The 18,912-nt window shown below is 47.6% G+C and overlaps 1 protein-coding gene across 13 annotated transcripts in view; it reads left to right on the top strand.

The window, feature by feature from the left end:
• Positions 1–18,500, top strand: part of Tenm2 (teneurin transmembrane protein 2) — a 1,224,381-nt gene extending 1,205,881 nt beyond the window's left edge. For all 13 annotated transcript variants that reach the window (XM_036195999.1, XM_036196007.1, XM_036196006.1 and 10 more), the window contains 3 exons: positions 363–1,977; positions 14,699–14,829; positions 16,371–18,500. In XM_036195999.1, coding sequence (XP_036051892.1) covers positions 363–1,977; positions 14,699–14,829; positions 16,371–17,132 — 2,508 coding nt within the window. In that variant the 3' untranslated portion in view covers positions 17,133–18,500. The remainder of the gene's footprint in view (positions 1–362; positions 1,978–14,698; positions 14,830–16,370) is intronic.
• The last annotated feature ends 412 nt before the right edge of the window (positions 18,501–18,912 follow it).

Genomic DNA, 18,912 nt, shown 5'->3' with positions numbered 1-18,912 from the left:
TGGGAGGCAGATGGATGCAGGTGGATTTCTGTGGATTGCAGGTCAGCCTGGTCTACATAGTGAGTTCTAAGCTAGCCAGGGCTACATGATAAGAACTCTGTCTCAGAAGGAAGGAAAGGAGGGAGGGAGGGAGGATGAGAGGGAGGGAGGGAGGGTGGGTAGGAGGAAGGGAGGGAGGGAAGGAGTGAGGGAGGGAAGGAAGGAGGGAGGGAGAGAAAAGAAAAAGAAAGAATAAAAATAAGGGGGGAAAGTTCTCTACCCTCCGTGGCTTTTGAATTGACCCATAGGGAAATGGGATTAATTCTACCATTTGGGTGCATGGTCAAAAAGAGTGAACTCATCTGTTCCTATTTCCTTCCCAGTCCATGGTCCTCCTGCTGCAGAGCCAACGTCAGTACATATTCGAGTATGACTCCTCTGAGCGCCTGCACGCGGTCACTATGCCCAGTGTCGCCCGGCACAGCATGTCCACACACACCTCCATTGGCTACATCCGAAACATTTACAACCCACCTGAAAGCAATGCCTCCGTCATCTTTGACTACAGCGACGACGGCCGCATCCTAAAGACATCTTTCCTGGGCACTGGGCGCCAGGTGTTCTACAAGTATGGCAAACTCTCCAAGTTATCGGAGATCGTCTACGACAGCACAGCCGTCACCTTTGGGTATGATGAGACGACTGGCGTTCTGAAGATGGTCAATCTCCAAAGCGGGGGCTTCTCCTGTACCATCAGGTACCGCAAGGTTGGGCCCCTTGTGGACAAGCAGATTTACAGGTTCTCCGAGGAAGGCATGATCAACGCCAGGTTTGACTACACCTATCACGACAACAGCTTCCGCATCGCCAGCATCAAACCTGTCATAAGTGAGACTCCCCTTCCTGTGGACCTCTACCGCTATGATGAGATTTCAGGCAAGGTGGAACACTTTGGCAAGTTTGGGGTCATCTACTATGACATCAACCAGATCATCACCACTGCTGTCATGACACTCAGCAAGCACTTTGACACCCATGGGCGCATCAAGGAAGTGCAGTATGAGATGTTCCGGTCCCTCATGTACTGGATGACAGTACAATATGACAGCATGGGCAGGGTCATCAAGAGGGAACTGAAATTGGGGCCCTATGCCAACACCACCAAGTACACCTATGACTATGATGGGGATGGCCAGCTCCAGAGTGTGGCAGTCAATGACCGGCCTACCTGGCGCTACAGTTACGACCTCAATGGGAACCTGCACCTGCTAAACCCAGGAAACAGTGCTCGCCTCATGCCCTTACGCTATGACCTCCGTGACCGCATCACCAGGCTGGGAGACGTGCAGTACAAAATTGATGATGATGGCTATCTGTGCCAGCGAGGGTCTGACATCTTTGAATACAATTCCAAGGGCCTGCTGACGAGAGCATACAACAAGGCCAGTGGGTGGAGCGTACAGTACCGCTATGATGGCGTGGGCCGACGGGCTTCCTACAAGACCAACCTTGGCCACCATCTGCAATACTTCTACTCCGACCTCCACAACCCCACGCGTGTCACCCACGTCTACAACCATTCCAACTCTGAGATCACCTCACTCTACTATGACCTCCAGGGCCACCTCTTTGCCATGGAGAGCAGCAGTGGAGAGGAGTACTATGTCGCCTCGGATAACACCGGGACGCCTCTGGCTGTGTTCAGCATCAACGGCCTCATGATCAAGCAGCTGCAGTACACAGCCTATGGGGAGATTTACTTTGACTCCAACCCTGACTTTCAGACGGTCATTGGCTTCCACGGAGGCCTCTATGACCCCCTCACCAAGCTTGTCCACTTTACCCAGCGTGATTACGACGTGCTGGCAGGGCGGTGGACATCCCCTGACTACACCATGTGGAGAAATGTGGGCAAGGAGCCGGCCCCCTTCAACCTGTACATGTTCAAGAACAACAATCCGCTCAGCAATGAGCTGGATTTGAAGAACTACGTGACAGGTGAGACCTTGCTGTCCGGGTACGGCAGTCACTGCCCGTGAGGGGGCTGTCCCAGGAGACTGCTGGGCATGTGGGGGGAGGGCCTTACCCTTGATGGTCAGCTCTAGTGCTGGCAATCCAGGGCACTGCAGGATCATGTCCGGGAAAGCGGAGGGACAGAGAGACAGGTGTTCTGGGGCATTTGCGGACCACTTCACGTCTGTTCCATTGAAATGACTTTTCCGAGAGCCTTTCCTACCCCAGCAGGAGTTGGCTGACAGAGAGGCCTAGATCAGAAATACACAGTTCAAATTCTCTCTCTCTCTCTCTCTCTCTCTCTCTCTCTCTCTGGTTAGTAAACCAAAAGGCCTAAGGCTAGTGACCCCGTCTCTCTGGGGAGTTTCCTTCTCTGTGAAGGGGACCCCGTGGAGAGACAGTGAGAGGTAAGTGTGCTTCCTTCTAGGTAAAGCCCTGGCCTGACATCTCCCTGTGTCAATGTTATCATTACTAGCAAAGCACTGAGTTAGCACAGATGCCTAAGCCCCTGTGCCTGACCTCCAGAGGTTTCCCTATGAAATACATACACAGAGAGCGAGCAGCGACCCAGGCAGAAGGAAGTCTCTGCTCCCACAGAGATGCCTGCTCAGCATTAACCCAAAAACCATCCATGTAGTAGCACCTGTGAGATTCTTAGGATGCAGCAGTGGGTAAGCCAAACAAGTAAATGTGTATACTGAGAGAGAGAGAGAGAGAGAGAGAGAGAGAGAAAGAGAGAGAGGCAGACAGAGACAGAGAGAGGGAGGGAGAGAGAGGGTGTGTGTGTGTGTGTGTGTGTGTGTGTGTGTGTGTGTGTGTGTTCATATTTTGAAGATACGGCACAAAAGGAAGGGCCTGTGTCAAACAGAGCCTGAAGAAGGAACGTGACCTACGCTGACTAAGGCTGAAAGACCTATAAACCAAAGTCCACAGGACACAAGCAGCTTGCAGAGGGGCGTGTAAGGGGGCACGGTGGGGAGAAGATGATCTGCCTCATAGGATAAGCAAGGAGGTGGTGAAATGAGGTTCCCTGCCCAGGCCTCTGTCCAAGCATCCCTCCACTCATCCACCCATCCAGAAAAGATGCTGGAGATCTTGGGTGTAGTAGACATAGACAGTCAGTAGCAGGACACAGTGCTTGTCCTCAGGGAGATAGAAAACACAGAAATCGGGATGTGTGGAGAGATGCCGATGGGTCAGGGCCAATAGGGCCAACTTCTAGCAAGCAGGCAAGGGTGATCACATCTGGCCATGCATTCTATAGAAGGGTAATAAAAGAAACCCAAGACCAGGGCTTCCCAAGTTCCAAGAGACCCGTAGCTCTTAGCCATGACCATAGAGGCACTCACTCTCAAGTGATCATTTGTCCATCCCCCAAAATGGGAAAGGAAGCCAGAGCTGCCTGACCACAGGGCTGCTTGGGGCCTCACAAGGCTGCTGTTGACTTCCAGGGTCACAGACACATCCAAGCAAAGCAGCCGGAACCTTTTGCAGCCAGGAGCCATGGCTAGGATGGCTCCTCCCTAGGTCTCACCAAGAGCTGCCTGCTCTGATGCCCTGCCAAACCTTCTTCTCTTCCCCATTGCTTGGCAGGACTTTGGCCCCAACTCATTACTATTTCCACTTAAAGTATCACTTGGGAAGCCCTACACACACACACACACACACACACACACACACACACACACACTTGTAATGCTGAGTGCTGTGAAGACAAAACAGGACAAGGGAGAGTGACAGGAAGTACCCCTTTACTTAGAGAGCCTTGCTGAGCGGTGACATTTGTATCGGAGGAGAGAGGAGAAGCATGCTTAAGACGAAGCCCAGCGATGGTGGAGGCAGAGCACATCTGTCTCAGCTTGGGGATCGGAGGAACAAATCCTGTCCCACACATATATGCTTCACACAGCCTTGCTTAGCACTGGACTTCTTAGAAATTAATCAGCCAAAAGTGAATGAAGAGAACAGGCTGCATAGATACCTGCTGCTAACTGAGGCCCAAATGAAACCATTCACAGACGCACCAAGACCCTCAGCTATGTTCCCTGGAAAAAAAAGAAAAAAGAAAAATGAGATTATCAAGGTTTTCTGAACAGCAAGATGGCTTTCCTAATCTCAGGGCTTCATGGAGCCTGAATAAGTGGGAATCAAATCAATTTGAACCAAGTCCAGCCAAATTGAATCCAGAAACAATTAGAGAGAGTCTGAAATAAAGGGCAGCCTCACAGAGGCTGCAGTGGCAGCTCAGGAAGGGAGCTGGGAGAGCAGCCAGGCCAGGCAGGACCACACCTGCAGCCACCTGCTCCCACCAGCCGACCCTTGGAGAGTGGGCTCAGCAGAGAACAGCAGGTCTAACCCTGGCTCACCTGCATGCCCTGTCTAAATCAGCCTTAATTTGCCACGTAGGAGACTCACAGAGGGGTTGGAGCTGCTACTCAAAACCTAAGTGGAAGAGGCAATTAAGATGCAGTCAGGACAGGACAGCCAGGCCCACACAGAGAAATCCTGTCTTGAAAAGCCAAAAAAAAATAAATAAAAATAAAAATAAAAAATAAAAAAAAAATGTGCCAGATGGTGGTGGCGCACACCTTTAATCCCAGCACTCTGGAGGCAGAGCCAGGTGGATCTCTGTGAGTTCAAGGCCAGTTGGTCTACAGAGCGAGATCCAGGGCCAACACCAAAACTACACAGAGAAATCCTCTCTGGAAAAATCAAAGGGGGGGAAAAAGATGTATAGTAAGGAGGAGCGCAAAAACCAGAGCCCCTTCCTCCAGAATCCAAAAGAACCCCTGCTGTTTGAAAACCACTCTTGGAAAGCTCCGAGCTCATCCGAGAACACTGGGGCAGAGAAAATCGGCACAGCGGGAACTGCTCCATCTTGGACACAGTGGACCTGTGCCAGCCCAAGCACTACCTGTCCTCTGCCACCTCCTTCTGATGTCAGAGTCGGAGAACATTCCCAAACACCAATCCTGGCCTCCCCACTCACTTGCTGTGTGACTTATATGAATATCTCTAAGCCTTAGTCTGCAAACTCACCTCATGGAGCTCCCATCACACTTGCCAAAGGGACTGGAAGGACCTGAGTGCTCCTGATGGGACCCGGAGATGGTGTGTGTCTTAAATAGAGGTCTCGTAGGTCTACCATGAGAAGCAAAGTATGTCAGCAACTTCAGACCAGACAGAGCCCATGTGGCAGGACACACTTATAATCCCAGCGTAGGATTGAGGAAGGAAGGAAGGAAGGAAGGAAGGAACGAAGGAAAGAAGGAACGAAGGAAAGAAGGAACGAAGGAAGGAAGGAAGGAACGAAGGAAGGAAGGAAGGAAGGAAGGAAGGAACGAACGAACGAACGAAGGAAGGAAGGAAGGAAGGAAGGAAGGAAGGAAGGTTGGTGGTCTGGGAGGGAAAGAAGAGGAATGGAAGGGAGGAAAGAAAGAGAAGGAAGAGGAAGCGAAGGAAGGAGGCTGGCAGGGAAAGGGAGAAACAAGGAAAAGGAACTAACCTCACAGTCTCCGTTCACAAGAGTGCTCTTTAAAATCCCTGGTCTTGGGCAGGCAAGATGGTTCAGTGGGTAGAGGTGCTTGCTAACAAGCCTGACAACCTGAGTTCAATCCCCGAGACCCCACTTAGTGGAAGGAGAGACCCAAACCCCTCCAGTTGTGCTCTGGCTGACACTAGGCTCTGGCAGGCATTCCCTCCCCAGATAAGTAAGTCTGCCTGAAAACCACAGCTTTTCTGCTCTGAGATGAGCTCACCGAGGAGAGCATGGGGTAGGGAGGGAGCCCCTCAAAGAAAGAGGAGGAGGGTGGTGGGGACAAGGACTCCGCATGCTCTGCCTGAGATTCCCCCACGAGTCCTGTCCATCTCTGGTGAAATTTGAGCAGGTGTATATATATGGTACACAGACGAGGGACTCAGTGCCATGAGCACTCTGGGGGCTGAGTCACTTCCCAGGGTCTCTGAGCTCTGTCACTTAGTGCTGGCATGTAGCAACCCCCTTTTGACATGTCTCATCTCTCAGCCAAGAGAGCTGGTCTGAGACTCACTCTCTGGCAGAAACCTAAATGATGTCTGCAGGAAAGCACGTGGTTTGCCCTCTCTCTCAGTTTTACGGTTAGTTTTTCGTTTGCAAGTCAGTCCTCTGCCCTGTGTGGCAGTGATGGGGAGTTCTTTTTCTAAACGGATCTCCCCAAATTAAAAAAAAAAAAAGGCTCACTTGTTTGTTAGATTAGTAAGTAAATAATAGTGCAGGTGACACCTGGAAGTGGTAGAAAATAAGAAATCATGGCAAGTAGCTGTAAATATCCAAAGTTGCAAACTTGTGTCCTGTGGCACCAAGCACCTGCCTGGCCACAGTGGGCATGCTGCTGATAATCTAAAGACAGGCATTTATGCGCTCTCTCTCTCTCTCTCTCTCTCTGTGTGTGTGTGTGTGTGTGTGTGTGTGTGTGTGTGTGTGTGTGTGTGTGTTGTATGCATGTGTGTGTACATGTGTGTGAAGACCCAAGAGCAATGTATCTTCCCTAGTCTCTCTCCACCTTAGGTTTTGAGACAGAGCCTCTCGCTGAGCCTGGAGCAAGTCCTGGGGACCTGCCTGTCTCTGCTCCCTCAGCTCTAGGACTACAGGCATGTCAACCACACCCAGGACTTTATGTGGGTACTGGGGACCTGAACTCGGGTCCTCATTTTTACAAAGAAAGCATTTACCATCTGAGCCTTCTCAGCACCCCCAGTGTGCTTCTCAAAGCAATTTCAAACCTATGTTCCTTTTTATTTTTATTTATTTGTTTATTTGGTATTTTAAAATACAAATCAATGGGTTTCACTATGGCATTTCCATACATACTTTGTCCTTATATGCCCCCCAACTATACTATACTCCCCCTACCACTGTCCCTCTCTTCCCCACATCAGCCCCCCTTCTGGTTTTATATCACATCTAATCTATTATTCTATCTATCATCTATCTATCTACTTACCTATCTATCTATCTACCTACATATCTATATTTCTTAGGATTCCTTCCTTCCTTCTCATGGTCAATCTTTTTTTGAATAATTTTTTTATTTTATGTGCACTGGTGTTTTGTCTACATGTATGTCTGTGAGAGGGTGTCAGATCTTGGAGTTACAGACAGTCGTGAGCTGCCATGTGGGTGCTGGGAACTGAACTGGAAAAACAGTCAGTGCTCTTAACCGCTGAGCTGTCTCTCCAGCCCCGTCATGGCCAATCTTGACTTTGACACTAGACACAAAGACGTGGAAGAACCTTCTCTGAGAAGCAATATGAGCACCATACTTGAAGCACACACACACACACATATATAAGAATAGGCAGCAGTGGAACACGCCTTTAATCCCAGCACTCAGGAGGCAGAGCAGAGTTCAACGCCAGCCTGCTCTACAGAACAAGATCCAGGACAGGCACCAAAACTACACAGAGAAAGCCTGTCTTGGGGAAAAAGAAGAGGGGGGACTCCCATATGATAGAAAATGTAGAATATTTCTTAATTCAACTTATTTCACTTAGCGTGAGAATTTCTATCCATTTTCCTGTAAATGTCCTGATTTCACATTTCTTTACAACACAATCATTTTGTGTACAAATACCACATTTTCTTTATTCATTCATTTGTTAATGGACATCTAGGCTGGTCCCATTTCTTAGCTCTTGTGAATAGCATTTTTTTTTTTTTTTTTTTTTTTGGTCAGGGTGTCATGGTTAGCAGCCCTGTACAGCCTGGAACTGGTGAGTCATGGAAAACTACCTGCCTCTGCCTCTCCAATGTTGGGATTGAAGTGATGTGCCACCACACCAGGCAGAATAATATCCTTAAATGAATTTCATGTTGTTTTGTTTTTGTGATGTTGGGAATGGAACTCAAGGCCTCATGTATGCTAGGCAAGTACTCTGCCACTGAGCTACAGGACCTCATATGACCCCGAACTCCGCTCTCACCCACGTGTAGTTCCCAAGCCATTCATGTGTCCCCACAGATGACAGATGGACCATAGCGTCAGATTGCTTCTCAGAGAGAACTATTCTATGCCTTTATTAATGTCAATAGCAACATTAAATTCCCACAAGAGTCTCAGGACAAGAAGGCGTTGCACCTGACCCCCTACAGATGTTTCTTGGGCAGGTATGGAGGAATTCTCTGTTGCATTTTTGCTATACAGGGTATGTTGTGCCAGGAGTGTTCTAGTTCATACATTCATTCCACAGGTACTTACTGAGTATCTGTTTGTACCAAGCATCATTGTGTAGGAGACACCAGAGAATAAAATAAATTTTTAGGGACTGAGTGTGGTAGAACATGCCTTGGATCTCAGTGTTCAGGAGAGATTGACAAGAGGATCTCTATGAATTTGAGGCCATTCCAGTTTACATATGGGGTTCCAGGACATTCGGGACTACAGCGAGAGACACTAAGTTAAAAAAAAAAAAAAAAAAAAAAGTAAATAAATAAACATTTAAATTTCCTTCCCCGGTAGAGCACACATGCTGAGTGAGGGAAACTGACAACAAAGAATAAATATTTCCCAGAAAGCATTGCATGTGAGAACTTGATTACTGATTTAAAGGGAAGCCTGACCACAGTGAAGCATTCTTGGACATTGAAGATTGGGTAGGGATGCATCTTCAGTACAATGGGTGGCATTAGCCTCAGTTACACTTGAGCTAAACTTGAAAGACATTGGAAAATAAAAGAGTCAGAAAACACTTTGAGGAAAGAGCATGCTGAGCAGAGGAGCTTGCTGCCATGATGATCCAGAGTTGGGTGTACACCTAACATGCTTCAGAAGAAGCACAGCCAGGCAAGACGGTACTTACCTGTAATACCAGCACTTAGGAGGCTGGGACAGAAGATGATGTGTTTAAGACAAGAGAGAGAGAGACCCTGCCTCAAAACACCAAAGAAAAATGGAAGAAGACAGCAGAGAGATCATGAGGCAGGTCATTAAAGGTCATTCTAATGACCTTGGCTTTTCCACTAAGAAATGTCTTCTAAGTGCTCTGAGCAAGGAAATGGCCTCATCTGCTCCATATTTGGGGAGTCGTCTGGTTACTGTGCTGATAAGTGGGCCAAAGACTGGGAGCAGGGAAGCTAGTTAGAAGTCTTCAAGTCCAGGCGTGGTAATGGGCCAGGAGGGTGGAGGTGGTGGACATGGCAAGAAGCCAACACATACATTCATATTGTTTTAAAATAAAAGTAAAGACTATAAATGAAGCTCCAAAGAATCCACACCATGGTAAGTAATTTCAGGAATCAAGGGAACTGAGGAGTTTGTCAGCTGTAATGAAACGTCTAAAGTGAAAAGGGTTCATTTAGCTCACGATTTGGAGGGGAATGATAACAGACAGCTCTGTTTCTGAGAGGGCTACCTCACAACATGGCTGATGACAATACTAGAATCAGTTGTGTGGCTGTGTTCACATCTCAGAGGACAGAAGAGGGGCAGGCTGGACCCTTTTCTGACAGTCCTCTCAAGACCTCTAAGGGTGGGTTGGGGTGTCGCTAAGTAGGGACAGTGCTTGCCTAGCATACATGAAGCCCTATGGTCATAATCAACACCACAGAAAACAGGTAAGATGGTGCATGCCTGTAACCCCAGCACATCAGAAGTGGGGACAGGAGGATAGGAAGTTTAAGGTCATTCTCAGCTACATAATGGGTGCAAGACCAGACTGGGATACCTGAAACCATGTCTCAAGGAGGGGGAAAAAAACAGAACCCAAAGAGCCACACAAAAAAACTGCCTCGTACCCCAATGACGTATGAACCTACACAGGGCCAAACTTAAAAAAGATGCCACCACCACCCAGTAATACCCACTGGGGACTTTAACATGGTGGGTCCTTGACACACAGTTAAACCAAACCAAACCAAAACAATAGGTATTCAAACCAAAATTCACACATGAAAATTCATAGCAGTGTTATTTGTAGTATTTAAAAAAAAAAAAATTATGGGTCTGGAGAGATGGCTCAGTGGTTAAGAGCACCAGCTGTTCTTCCAGAGGACCCGGGTTCAATTCCCAGCACCCACATGGCAGCCCACAGCTATCTGTAACTCCTGTTCCAGGAGATCTGATGCCCTCATATAGATATACCTGCGGGCAAAACACCAATGTAAATAAATTTTAATAAAAAAAAAAAAGTATGAACCAGCCAAATATCTATCAGCTGATGAATGAATAGATCAGACTTGAACTATTCATACAATGGGATAGTATTCTGTCATAAAGAGTAAAAAATGTGCCAGGTGGTGGTGGTAGTGCATGCCTTTAATCTCAGCATCCAAGAGGCAGAGACAGGTGACTTCAAGGCCAGCCTGGTTGGCAGAGCAAGTTCCAGAACAGTCAGAGTTGTTATGCAGAGAAACCCTGTCTTAAAAAAAAAAAAAAAAAAAAAAAAAAAAAAAAAAAAAAAAAAAACCCTGTCTTGGAAAAAAAAGTAAAAATGTACTCTATGTTGAACCCCACAGTGATGATCCATTTGTATGAAATGTCCAGAACCACAGACAGATCCAGGCTGAAGGCAGCTTAGGGACTGTGGGAAGGAGCATACAGATTGACTGCTAATCTCTATGTGGGTTCTTGGAGGGTTTGAAGTGTCATGGAATTAGATAGTGACAATGGCTGCCAACATTTTGAATCTCCTGGGGACCACTAAATTGGGTAAGCAACTAAAAATGGTGGGTTTACTCCAAATGTTACAAAAGAAAGGCAGGGAGAGGACTTCCTGATATGGGAGTGAGAAAAGAAAGGAGTTGGGGATGGTGGGTAGAAGGATGGAGGTACAAATGTTTGGAGGGGAAGAGATAGGCAAGGGACAGAACAAGAATTTAGTTTTGGACACTTCAAAATGGACAAGAGGGGGCTGGGGATTTAGCTCAGTGGCAGAGCGCTTGCGTAGCAAGCCCAAGGCCCTGGGTTCGATCCTCAGCTCCAAAAGAAAGAAAGAGAGAGAGAGAGAGAGAGAGAGAGAGAGAGAGAGAGAGAGAGAGAAGGAAGGAAGGAAGGAAGGAAGGAAGGAAGGAAGGAAGGAAGGAAGGAAGAAAGGAAGAAAGAAAATAAAAGAAATAGACAAGAGGCACAAGGGCTGAGCTTGGAAGAAGGCCAGGCAGGGCTGTGCATTTTGGAGTCAGCAGCATCAGCCTGGAGGCAGCATCAGCCCTCAAGGCTAGATGACTATGGCTGGGGAGATGCCACTATGGGTCAAGGAGCTTACCGTTCAAGGCTGGTGAGTTCAATCCCTGAACCCACATAAAGATAGAAGGAAAAAAATCTGAAAAGTTGTCCTCTGATGTCCACATGCATGCCATGGCATGTGTGCTCCACCTCCAACACGTTATAATAGTAATTCAGGGTCAGGGAGAGAGTCTCCCTCTTGTCAGATAGGTTCAGACACACACACAAAAAGAACATGTCAGCATGGGGCTCGGCAATGTTGAGATCACTCACGACCTTGACAGATGAGATTTCCGCACAGTAGCAGGGGTCAAAAGAAAATGAGGAGAATGGGGGGCAATGAGCACAGAAGGTTAGTATGAGCTTGAGAGGCTTCTGTAAAGATGAATATGAAATGGGCAGTAAGAATAAGAAAATGACTGTTTTCGGGAGGATGTTTAACAGCATTTGGTGAGCTGGTGGGATGAATCCATTAGAAGAGCGAGTGAGTCCCCACTGTGGGGTAAGAAAAGATTGCTGGGGTGATGGCCTTGAGTTGACAAGAAAAGTTGTGTGACCAGTGGGGGGCTCAGCATCCACAGCTATTGTAGTGGAATAGGAAAAAAAATCAGTGCTCCTGGGTGCAGAAGCTGAGCCACAGTACTATAGGCAAACAGGAGATAGCGCTGGAGGAAATCCTTCTCTGGCTGCCTCAGTTTCTGCAGAAAAGTAGGAAACAAGGCTGACCACGGATGGGAGGAAGGGAAAGCAGATGGTAGAGGTTTGGGGAGAAATGAACAAAGAAAAACAAACATTTATAGGAGGGGGAAAGAGCCAAGTGTGGTGGTCCATGCCCCTAACCGTGCACTTAGGAGGTGAAAGCAGGAGGATTGCCACAAGTTCCAGTCCAGCCTGGTCTACATATGAGACCCTGTCTCCAAAGATAGATGGTAGATGGGTGGGTGGATGGATGGATGGATGGATTGATGGATGGATGGATGAGAGTAGATGATGGATGGATGGATTGATGGATGGATGGATTGATGGATGGATGGATGGATGGATGGGTGGGGGGTGGATGGGTGGGTGGGTGGATGGGTGGATGGTGGATGGGTGGATGGGTGGATGGTGGATGGGTGGGTGGTGGGTGGGTGGGTGGATGGGTGGATGGGATGGATGGGATGGATGGGTGGGTGGGTGGGGTGGATGGGGTGGATGGGTGGATGGGTGGATGGGTGGATTGTGGGTGGGTGGGTGGGTGGATGGGTGGATGGATGGATGGATGGATGGATGGATGGATGGGTGGATGGGTAGATGGGTGGATGGGTGGATGGGTGGGTGGGTGAGATAAGATAGATGCAGGGATGATGCAGGAGAGTGAGTGGACAGCTAAAGGGAGTAAAGGAAAGCAGGGGGTTTCAGGCAGCTGGAAGGTATCCTGGACATTCATGGTCAGGGATTTCCAGCAGACACCTGACAGTGTGGTGTTGATGTTTTCTCCAACATCATTCAACTGCACAGATGCAGACTGGAGTAGATGGCGGATTAGATTTAATTAGGACTATGATTTCACCAAGCAAGCACAATGAAGTGAGAGCAGACGGCGGGCCTTCAAATACACCCCAAGGAATGAGTCCAGAGGTTGGTCAGGTAATAGGTGCCAGATTTGGAGAGGAAACGGAGCAGGAAGTTGAGAAACAGAGAAAGGGAGTTCGGGATGGATGGCTAGAAGGCCCTTGGTGTTGGATAATAAGGAGCTGAGGCTGTACCAGAGGTTTGTATGTATGAAACTGACAAACAGGAGCACCACAATTATCAGGGACAAGGTCCAGATGTGAGAGGAGGTCAGGGAACTAAGGGGCCAAGGTGTTAGAAGGAGCAACTACTTGTCTAATGAAATCACTAAGAATTAATTCAGAGTCAGAAATGGAGGCAGTACAATTCACAGAATTCAGGTGAGGAGCCCAAGGCCAGCTGTGGTCCAAAGGCTGTAGGCAAAGGCAGGGACACTAGTGCTCTATGGAAAGAGATAGTTTGAATTATAGCGAGAAGGGAAAAGGGATATTAAAATCTGAAGACAGAGCAAGCTTTACTAAAGGCAGATTGGAACTCCAGGGGTCCAGTGGAATATTTCAGAACTTACGAGAGGTAGAAAGGAGCAGGAAAGAGGCAAGCCCAGGATGTGAGGCCGGATCTCAGGGTGCCTTTGTGAATAGAAATGAGGAGCGTAAGGAGCTCCGTCCTTCTTTACTCCAGCCTGATGGTTCTGGTGAACATGGAAATGCAGTGAGGGATGAGTACAGGTCTCCCTGGATCACAGTGGAAGGAGGTCAGAAAGCCTGAGGGCATGTTGTCGTACTCAGAAAACTGGGACCATCCACAAGACCTGTGGGACACATGATATAAGTGTGTCCAAATGCAGTGGCTGGGATGTTCGCCTGTAATAGTGCATGTCTCTTGAGGGCTCTTTGAAGGACAAGTCTAAAGAAATGGGCTCAAGAACTAAAAGTCTGTTTATCATGTGCGACTCAGAAGACATTCCCTGGAGAGCCAGACAGTGCAGAGCCCCAGCCCAAATATCCCACACCATGATGATAGTCAGCACTCATCTCCCTGCTTGGTCATTGCCTCCAGCTTCAGACACACCTCCTGGCCTGTAATATTTTGTATGAGGGGCTGAAGAGATGGCTCAGCAGTTAAGAGCACTGACTGCTCTTCCAGAGGTCCTGAGTTCAATTCCCAGCAACCACATGGTGGCTCACAGCCACCTATAACTGTAGTCCCTTGGGATCCGATTCCCTCTTCTGGTGTGTGTTATGTACAAGCCGATAAAGCACCCATAAACATAAAGTACATAAATAAATAAGTCTTTTAAAACAATAGTTCATATGAACTACTTAAAATGAAACTCATATTAACTTTACATATGTTTTCTCCTCTGGTCCTTACATCAGCCCAATGAGGTAGGAACAATTATTGTCTTAATTCAAAGTTGAAGGACTTGAGGTTAACAGAGAGACAGAAACCTAGCCAAGGTCACACAGCAAGGGGACTGGAAGTCAGATCTGTCCATTCTAACAACTGGCCTTTGTAATATCAACATGGTAGTTATCAATGGCCACAATGGATGGGACATCTTCCTTAGACACATAAAAGGAATCTCTGGTCTGGGCAGGAAAGATGGCTTAGCAGTTAAGAGCACTTGCTGCTCTTGCAGATGACCCAGGTGTTGTCCCCCAGCACTCATGTGGTGGCTCATAGCCATTTGAAACTCCAGTTCCGGGGGATCTGGTACCCTCCTCTGGCCTCTGTGGGCTTGCGTTAAGCAAAACACTAATACACATAGGACAAAACTAAATACAATATTTCCTACAGAATCTTTCCCAGAGCCAGTCACCAGGTAATGCCACCCTCATCTCTTAGATCTCACACCCAGCCACCCAATTAATTTCGTTCTTTTCGCGAGGTCCACGGCAGCCTCCCTCCCATTCCTGTGATTTCAGAAGTCTTTGTTTTTGCTTCTGCCCTAGATGTGAAAAGCTGGCTTGTGATGTTTGGATTTCAGCTCAGCAACATCATTCCTGGATTCCCAAGAGCCAAAATGTATTTTGTGCCTCCCCCGTATGAGCTGTCAGAAAGTCAAGCAAGTGAGAATGGACAGGTGAGTGGAGAGGTCAGGGGAAGGCTCTTAATGAGAATCCAAACAACAGTCCTCATTCCCTTCCATAGACAGTGCCACCCAGGAGGTGGGGGCCTGTTGGGAAAGGAACACTGAGGCTGGGTATAAAAGCCGTGCAGGAGGAGCAGAGACTTCCCAGGCCAAGAGAATGCACTGTCATCCTTTCAAGTGTGGCCCATATTTCTTCCCAACCTCAATGATTACCTTAATTGTGGTATCATTATCTATTCAGTATCTACCCTCCGGTCACTTCTTGATTAACAATAGCCCAGAGAAATCTGGTGGCACCCTGCCATCTGCACTGCTGTAAGATCATAACCCTTTCAGCTTTTATGGGATGTAATAAAACTGTGGTTTGCAGTTTCTGTCCCATTAAGGAACATTTTTATGCCCTACATAAAACCTCAGCACGTTATGGCCCAAATGCATACAGATTGAGTTTTTAGAACATAATTTGTGCCTGCGTCTTTCTTTGATGACCAAAGGGTGGTCAGTTTCAATTTGGGTGCAGCTGAGACCTCAGCCACAGCAGATGGGCAGCGCGGGAACTGCATTGAGCTGACCTCAGATACAGGACTGCGGCTCTGCTCTGTGGAAGTCTGGAAGGTCTCAGCTGCTCTAAATAGTCATCCAGATTGTGTGACTATAGAGAGGCAAGGAGGAGCTGCTGGGTAATTGAGAACGGCATTCTCTCCATCCTGCCCCTTGGGGACCACTCAGTGGATAAATAGCCATCATTTCTCTCGTTTATCTAAGTGCTGTTACCTCCCAAACACAGCCTCTTCCATTATTCCAGCCTGTCCCCCAACCACCAATTGAGACAAGTTGTCATTTGTGAGTGGAGAACACAAGGCCAAGGAGATAATGGTGATTTCGTTCCTCTGCAGAACCAGGGCTGAGATCCAAAGCAATGGACTCCAAGTGGGGAGGAGGGGAGATTCCCGCTGGCCCTCACAGCCAGGAAATCTTAGCCTAGAGCTCTCAAATAGGAATATGCACACAAATCACCTAGAGTACCTGGCTAGAATGCAGCCTCAGCTTGGTAGCCCCAGAGCTGATTACTAACAGGGCATTCAATCCCAGACATGCATCCATGGCTGTCCTCACTTTGAGTAAAGACGGTGACTATCCAAGCCATTGATTTTGGAGCAGGGCAGGTTGCAGCAATATGGACATCTCTGGGTCTGAAGCATGCCAGGCAGCTGCTGTACCATAAGTGCAAAATATCTCTTGGCTCCCACAGTTGGGGTGCACAGCCTAGGAACAGACTAGGGCAAGGTGGAGAACCTCCTTCACCATATTTCATTGAGTGGCATGGTGACAAGATGGACAGAGCAGCCCACTAGGGCACTGGGAACCAGCCAGTCTGTCCTGCTTATAAAAGGTAGGGATGTATCCATATGTATTAGCGCAGCATATTGATCCTGGGGGAGAAGTGCTCAGTACCCATCTCTCCAGCTCTTGCTTCATACACTGCCTAGGCAACCTTCTGACCTGTCGTCCTTTTTGTCTTGTATCCACAGCTCATTACAGGTGTCCAGCAGACCACAGAGAGGCATAACCAGGCCTTCCTAGCTCTGGAAGGACAGGTCATCACTAAAAAGCTCCATGCCAGCATCCGAGAGAAAGCAGGTCACTGGTTTGCTACCACCACACCCATCATCGGCAAAGGCATCATGTTTGCCATCAAAGAAGGGCGGGTGACCACGGGTGTGTCCAGCATCGCCAGTGAGGACAGCCGCAAGGTGGCATCTGTGTTGAACAATGCCTACTACTTGGATAAGATGCACTACAGCATCGAGGGCAAGGACACGCACTACTTTGTGAAGATCGGGGCAGCGGATGGTGACCTGGTCACGCTGGGCACCACTATTGGCCGCAAGGTGCTGGAGAGCGGGGTGAATGTGACCGTGTCACAGCCCACGCTGCTGGTGAATGGCAGGACTCGAAGGTTCACCAACATTGAGTTCCAGTACTCCACCCTGCTGCTCAGCATCCGCTACGGCCTCACCCCTGACACGCTGGACGAAGAGAAGGCCCGAGTCCTGGACCAAGCAAGACAGAGGGCCCTGGGCACTGCCTGGGCCAAGGAGCAGCAGAAAGCCAGGGACGGGAGAGAGGGCAGCCGCCTGTGGACGGAGGGCGAGAAGCAGCAGCTCCTAAGCACGGGACGGGTACAAGGTTATGAGGGCTATTACGTGCTTCCTGTGGAGCAGTACCCAGAGCTGGCAGACAGTAGCAGCAACATCCAGTTCTTAAGACAGAATGAGATGGGAAAGAGGTAACAAAATTATCTGCTGCCACCTCTTCTCTGGGTGGCTCAGCAGGAGCAACTGTGACCTCCTCTCCTAAGGAGACGAAGACCTAACAGGGGCACTGAGGCCAGGCTGCTTTAGGATCCCAAGTGGCAAGAAAGCTCACATTTTTTGAGTTCAAATGCTACTGTCCAAGCGCAAAGTCCCTCTTCCTGAAGTAGACTAGAGCTCGGCCACAAATTCTGAGGAAAACAAAAGAAATGGATGAATGAATGAATGAACGAACACACAAAATGTTTCAAGTTCCCCTAACATATGACCCACTTGTTCCGGGTCTAACGCAGAAAAGAGACATAGAATAGCCAAAAGAAAAGAAGCAGAAAACAAACAAACAAACAAAAACAACAACAACAAGACAAACACACCACCGACCGTACACACGAAGAAATGAAGACAAGAAGGCCTCATATCCAATACCTCACTCATTCACACGTGAGCAACACAGAGACATTCACAAGGGCCGGCATCACCAGACCAGCTGAGGACCAACCACTCAGACTGATTGTTGGACAAACACTTGCGATGTTTTCGTTTAAGCAAATACAGGTGCATTTAAAAACACGACTTTGGGGGTGATTTGTGTGTAGCGCCTGGGGAGGGGGGGCACAAAAGTGGAGGAGTGAGCACTGGAAATACTTTTTAAAGAAAAAGAAAAACACAAGAAAAAAAAAAAAAAAGAAAAGGAAAGAAATTAATATCAGCAGTCAAAGCGAAACAATACCGTCCGGCACTTAACTCTCAGGTCTCCACTTAGTCGGGCCTGAGCTAATTTATTTGAGCGCAGAGTGTAAAATTTAATTCAAAATGGTGGCTATACTCACTACACATAAATCTCATACTCTTTTTGTCTTTGGAGATTCCATTGTGGACAGTAATACGCAGTTACAGGGTGTAGTCTGTTTAGATTCCGTAGTTCGTGGGTATCAGTTGCGGTAGAGGTTCGACATTTGTGACTCTGTTGCTAATGGTACCACTTCCGATCGCCCTGTACATACATATGCCGCAAGGCACAATCACTGTTTCAAGACTTAAAATTATTAGTGTGTTTGTTTGGTCCAGAAACTGAGACAATCACATGACAGTCACCGCGAGGAGAGAAAATAAAAAAATAAATAAAAACAAAAAAAATTTTAAAAAGTTTAAAAAAATAACAAAAAAAAGTCTAATAAGAACTTTGGTACAGGAACTTTTTTGTAATATACATGTATGAATTGTTCATCGAGTTTTTATATTAATTTTAATTTGCTGCTAAGCAAAGACTAGGGACAGGCAAAGATAATTTATGGCAAAGTGTTTAAATTGTTTATACATAAATAAAGTCTCTAAAACTCCTGTGGACACTGGTCTTCTGTGGAAATGCTTTATACTGCAGTAGAGGTTAGAACACAAGCAGCTGCTGAGATGGATGCTCACAGCCTAAGCTGGTCGGTTCCAGGAGCCCTTATCCCAAAAGCTTGGAACCAGGGAAGCCGGGGCTTTGGATTTCCTCCTTTCTTTCTTTCTTTCTTTCTTCCTTCCTTTCTTTCTTTCTTTCTTTCTTCCTTTCTTTCTTCCTTTCTTCCTTCCTCCCTCCCTCCCTCTCTCTCTCTCTCTCTCTCTCTCTCTCTCTCTCTCTCTCTCTCTTTCTTCTTTTCAGATCTTAGAACAAAGCCACATACATACTAAGAGATTCAAGCATGAAATTCAATTATGGTTCATATACATTATACTCAGAGCCTGGAGGTCATTATACAGTGTTAAGTCTCTTGAT

The sequence above is a fragment of the Onychomys torridus genome, chromosome 8 (assembly GCF_903995425.1).
Source record: "Onychomys torridus chromosome 8, mOncTor1.1, whole genome shotgun sequence".
Classification (NCBI taxonomy): domain Eukaryota; kingdom Metazoa; phylum Chordata; class Mammalia; order Rodentia; family Cricetidae; genus Onychomys; species Onychomys torridus.
Note: the sequence above shows the minus strand (reverse complement) of the source record. Positions and strands in the feature narration are given on the sequence as shown.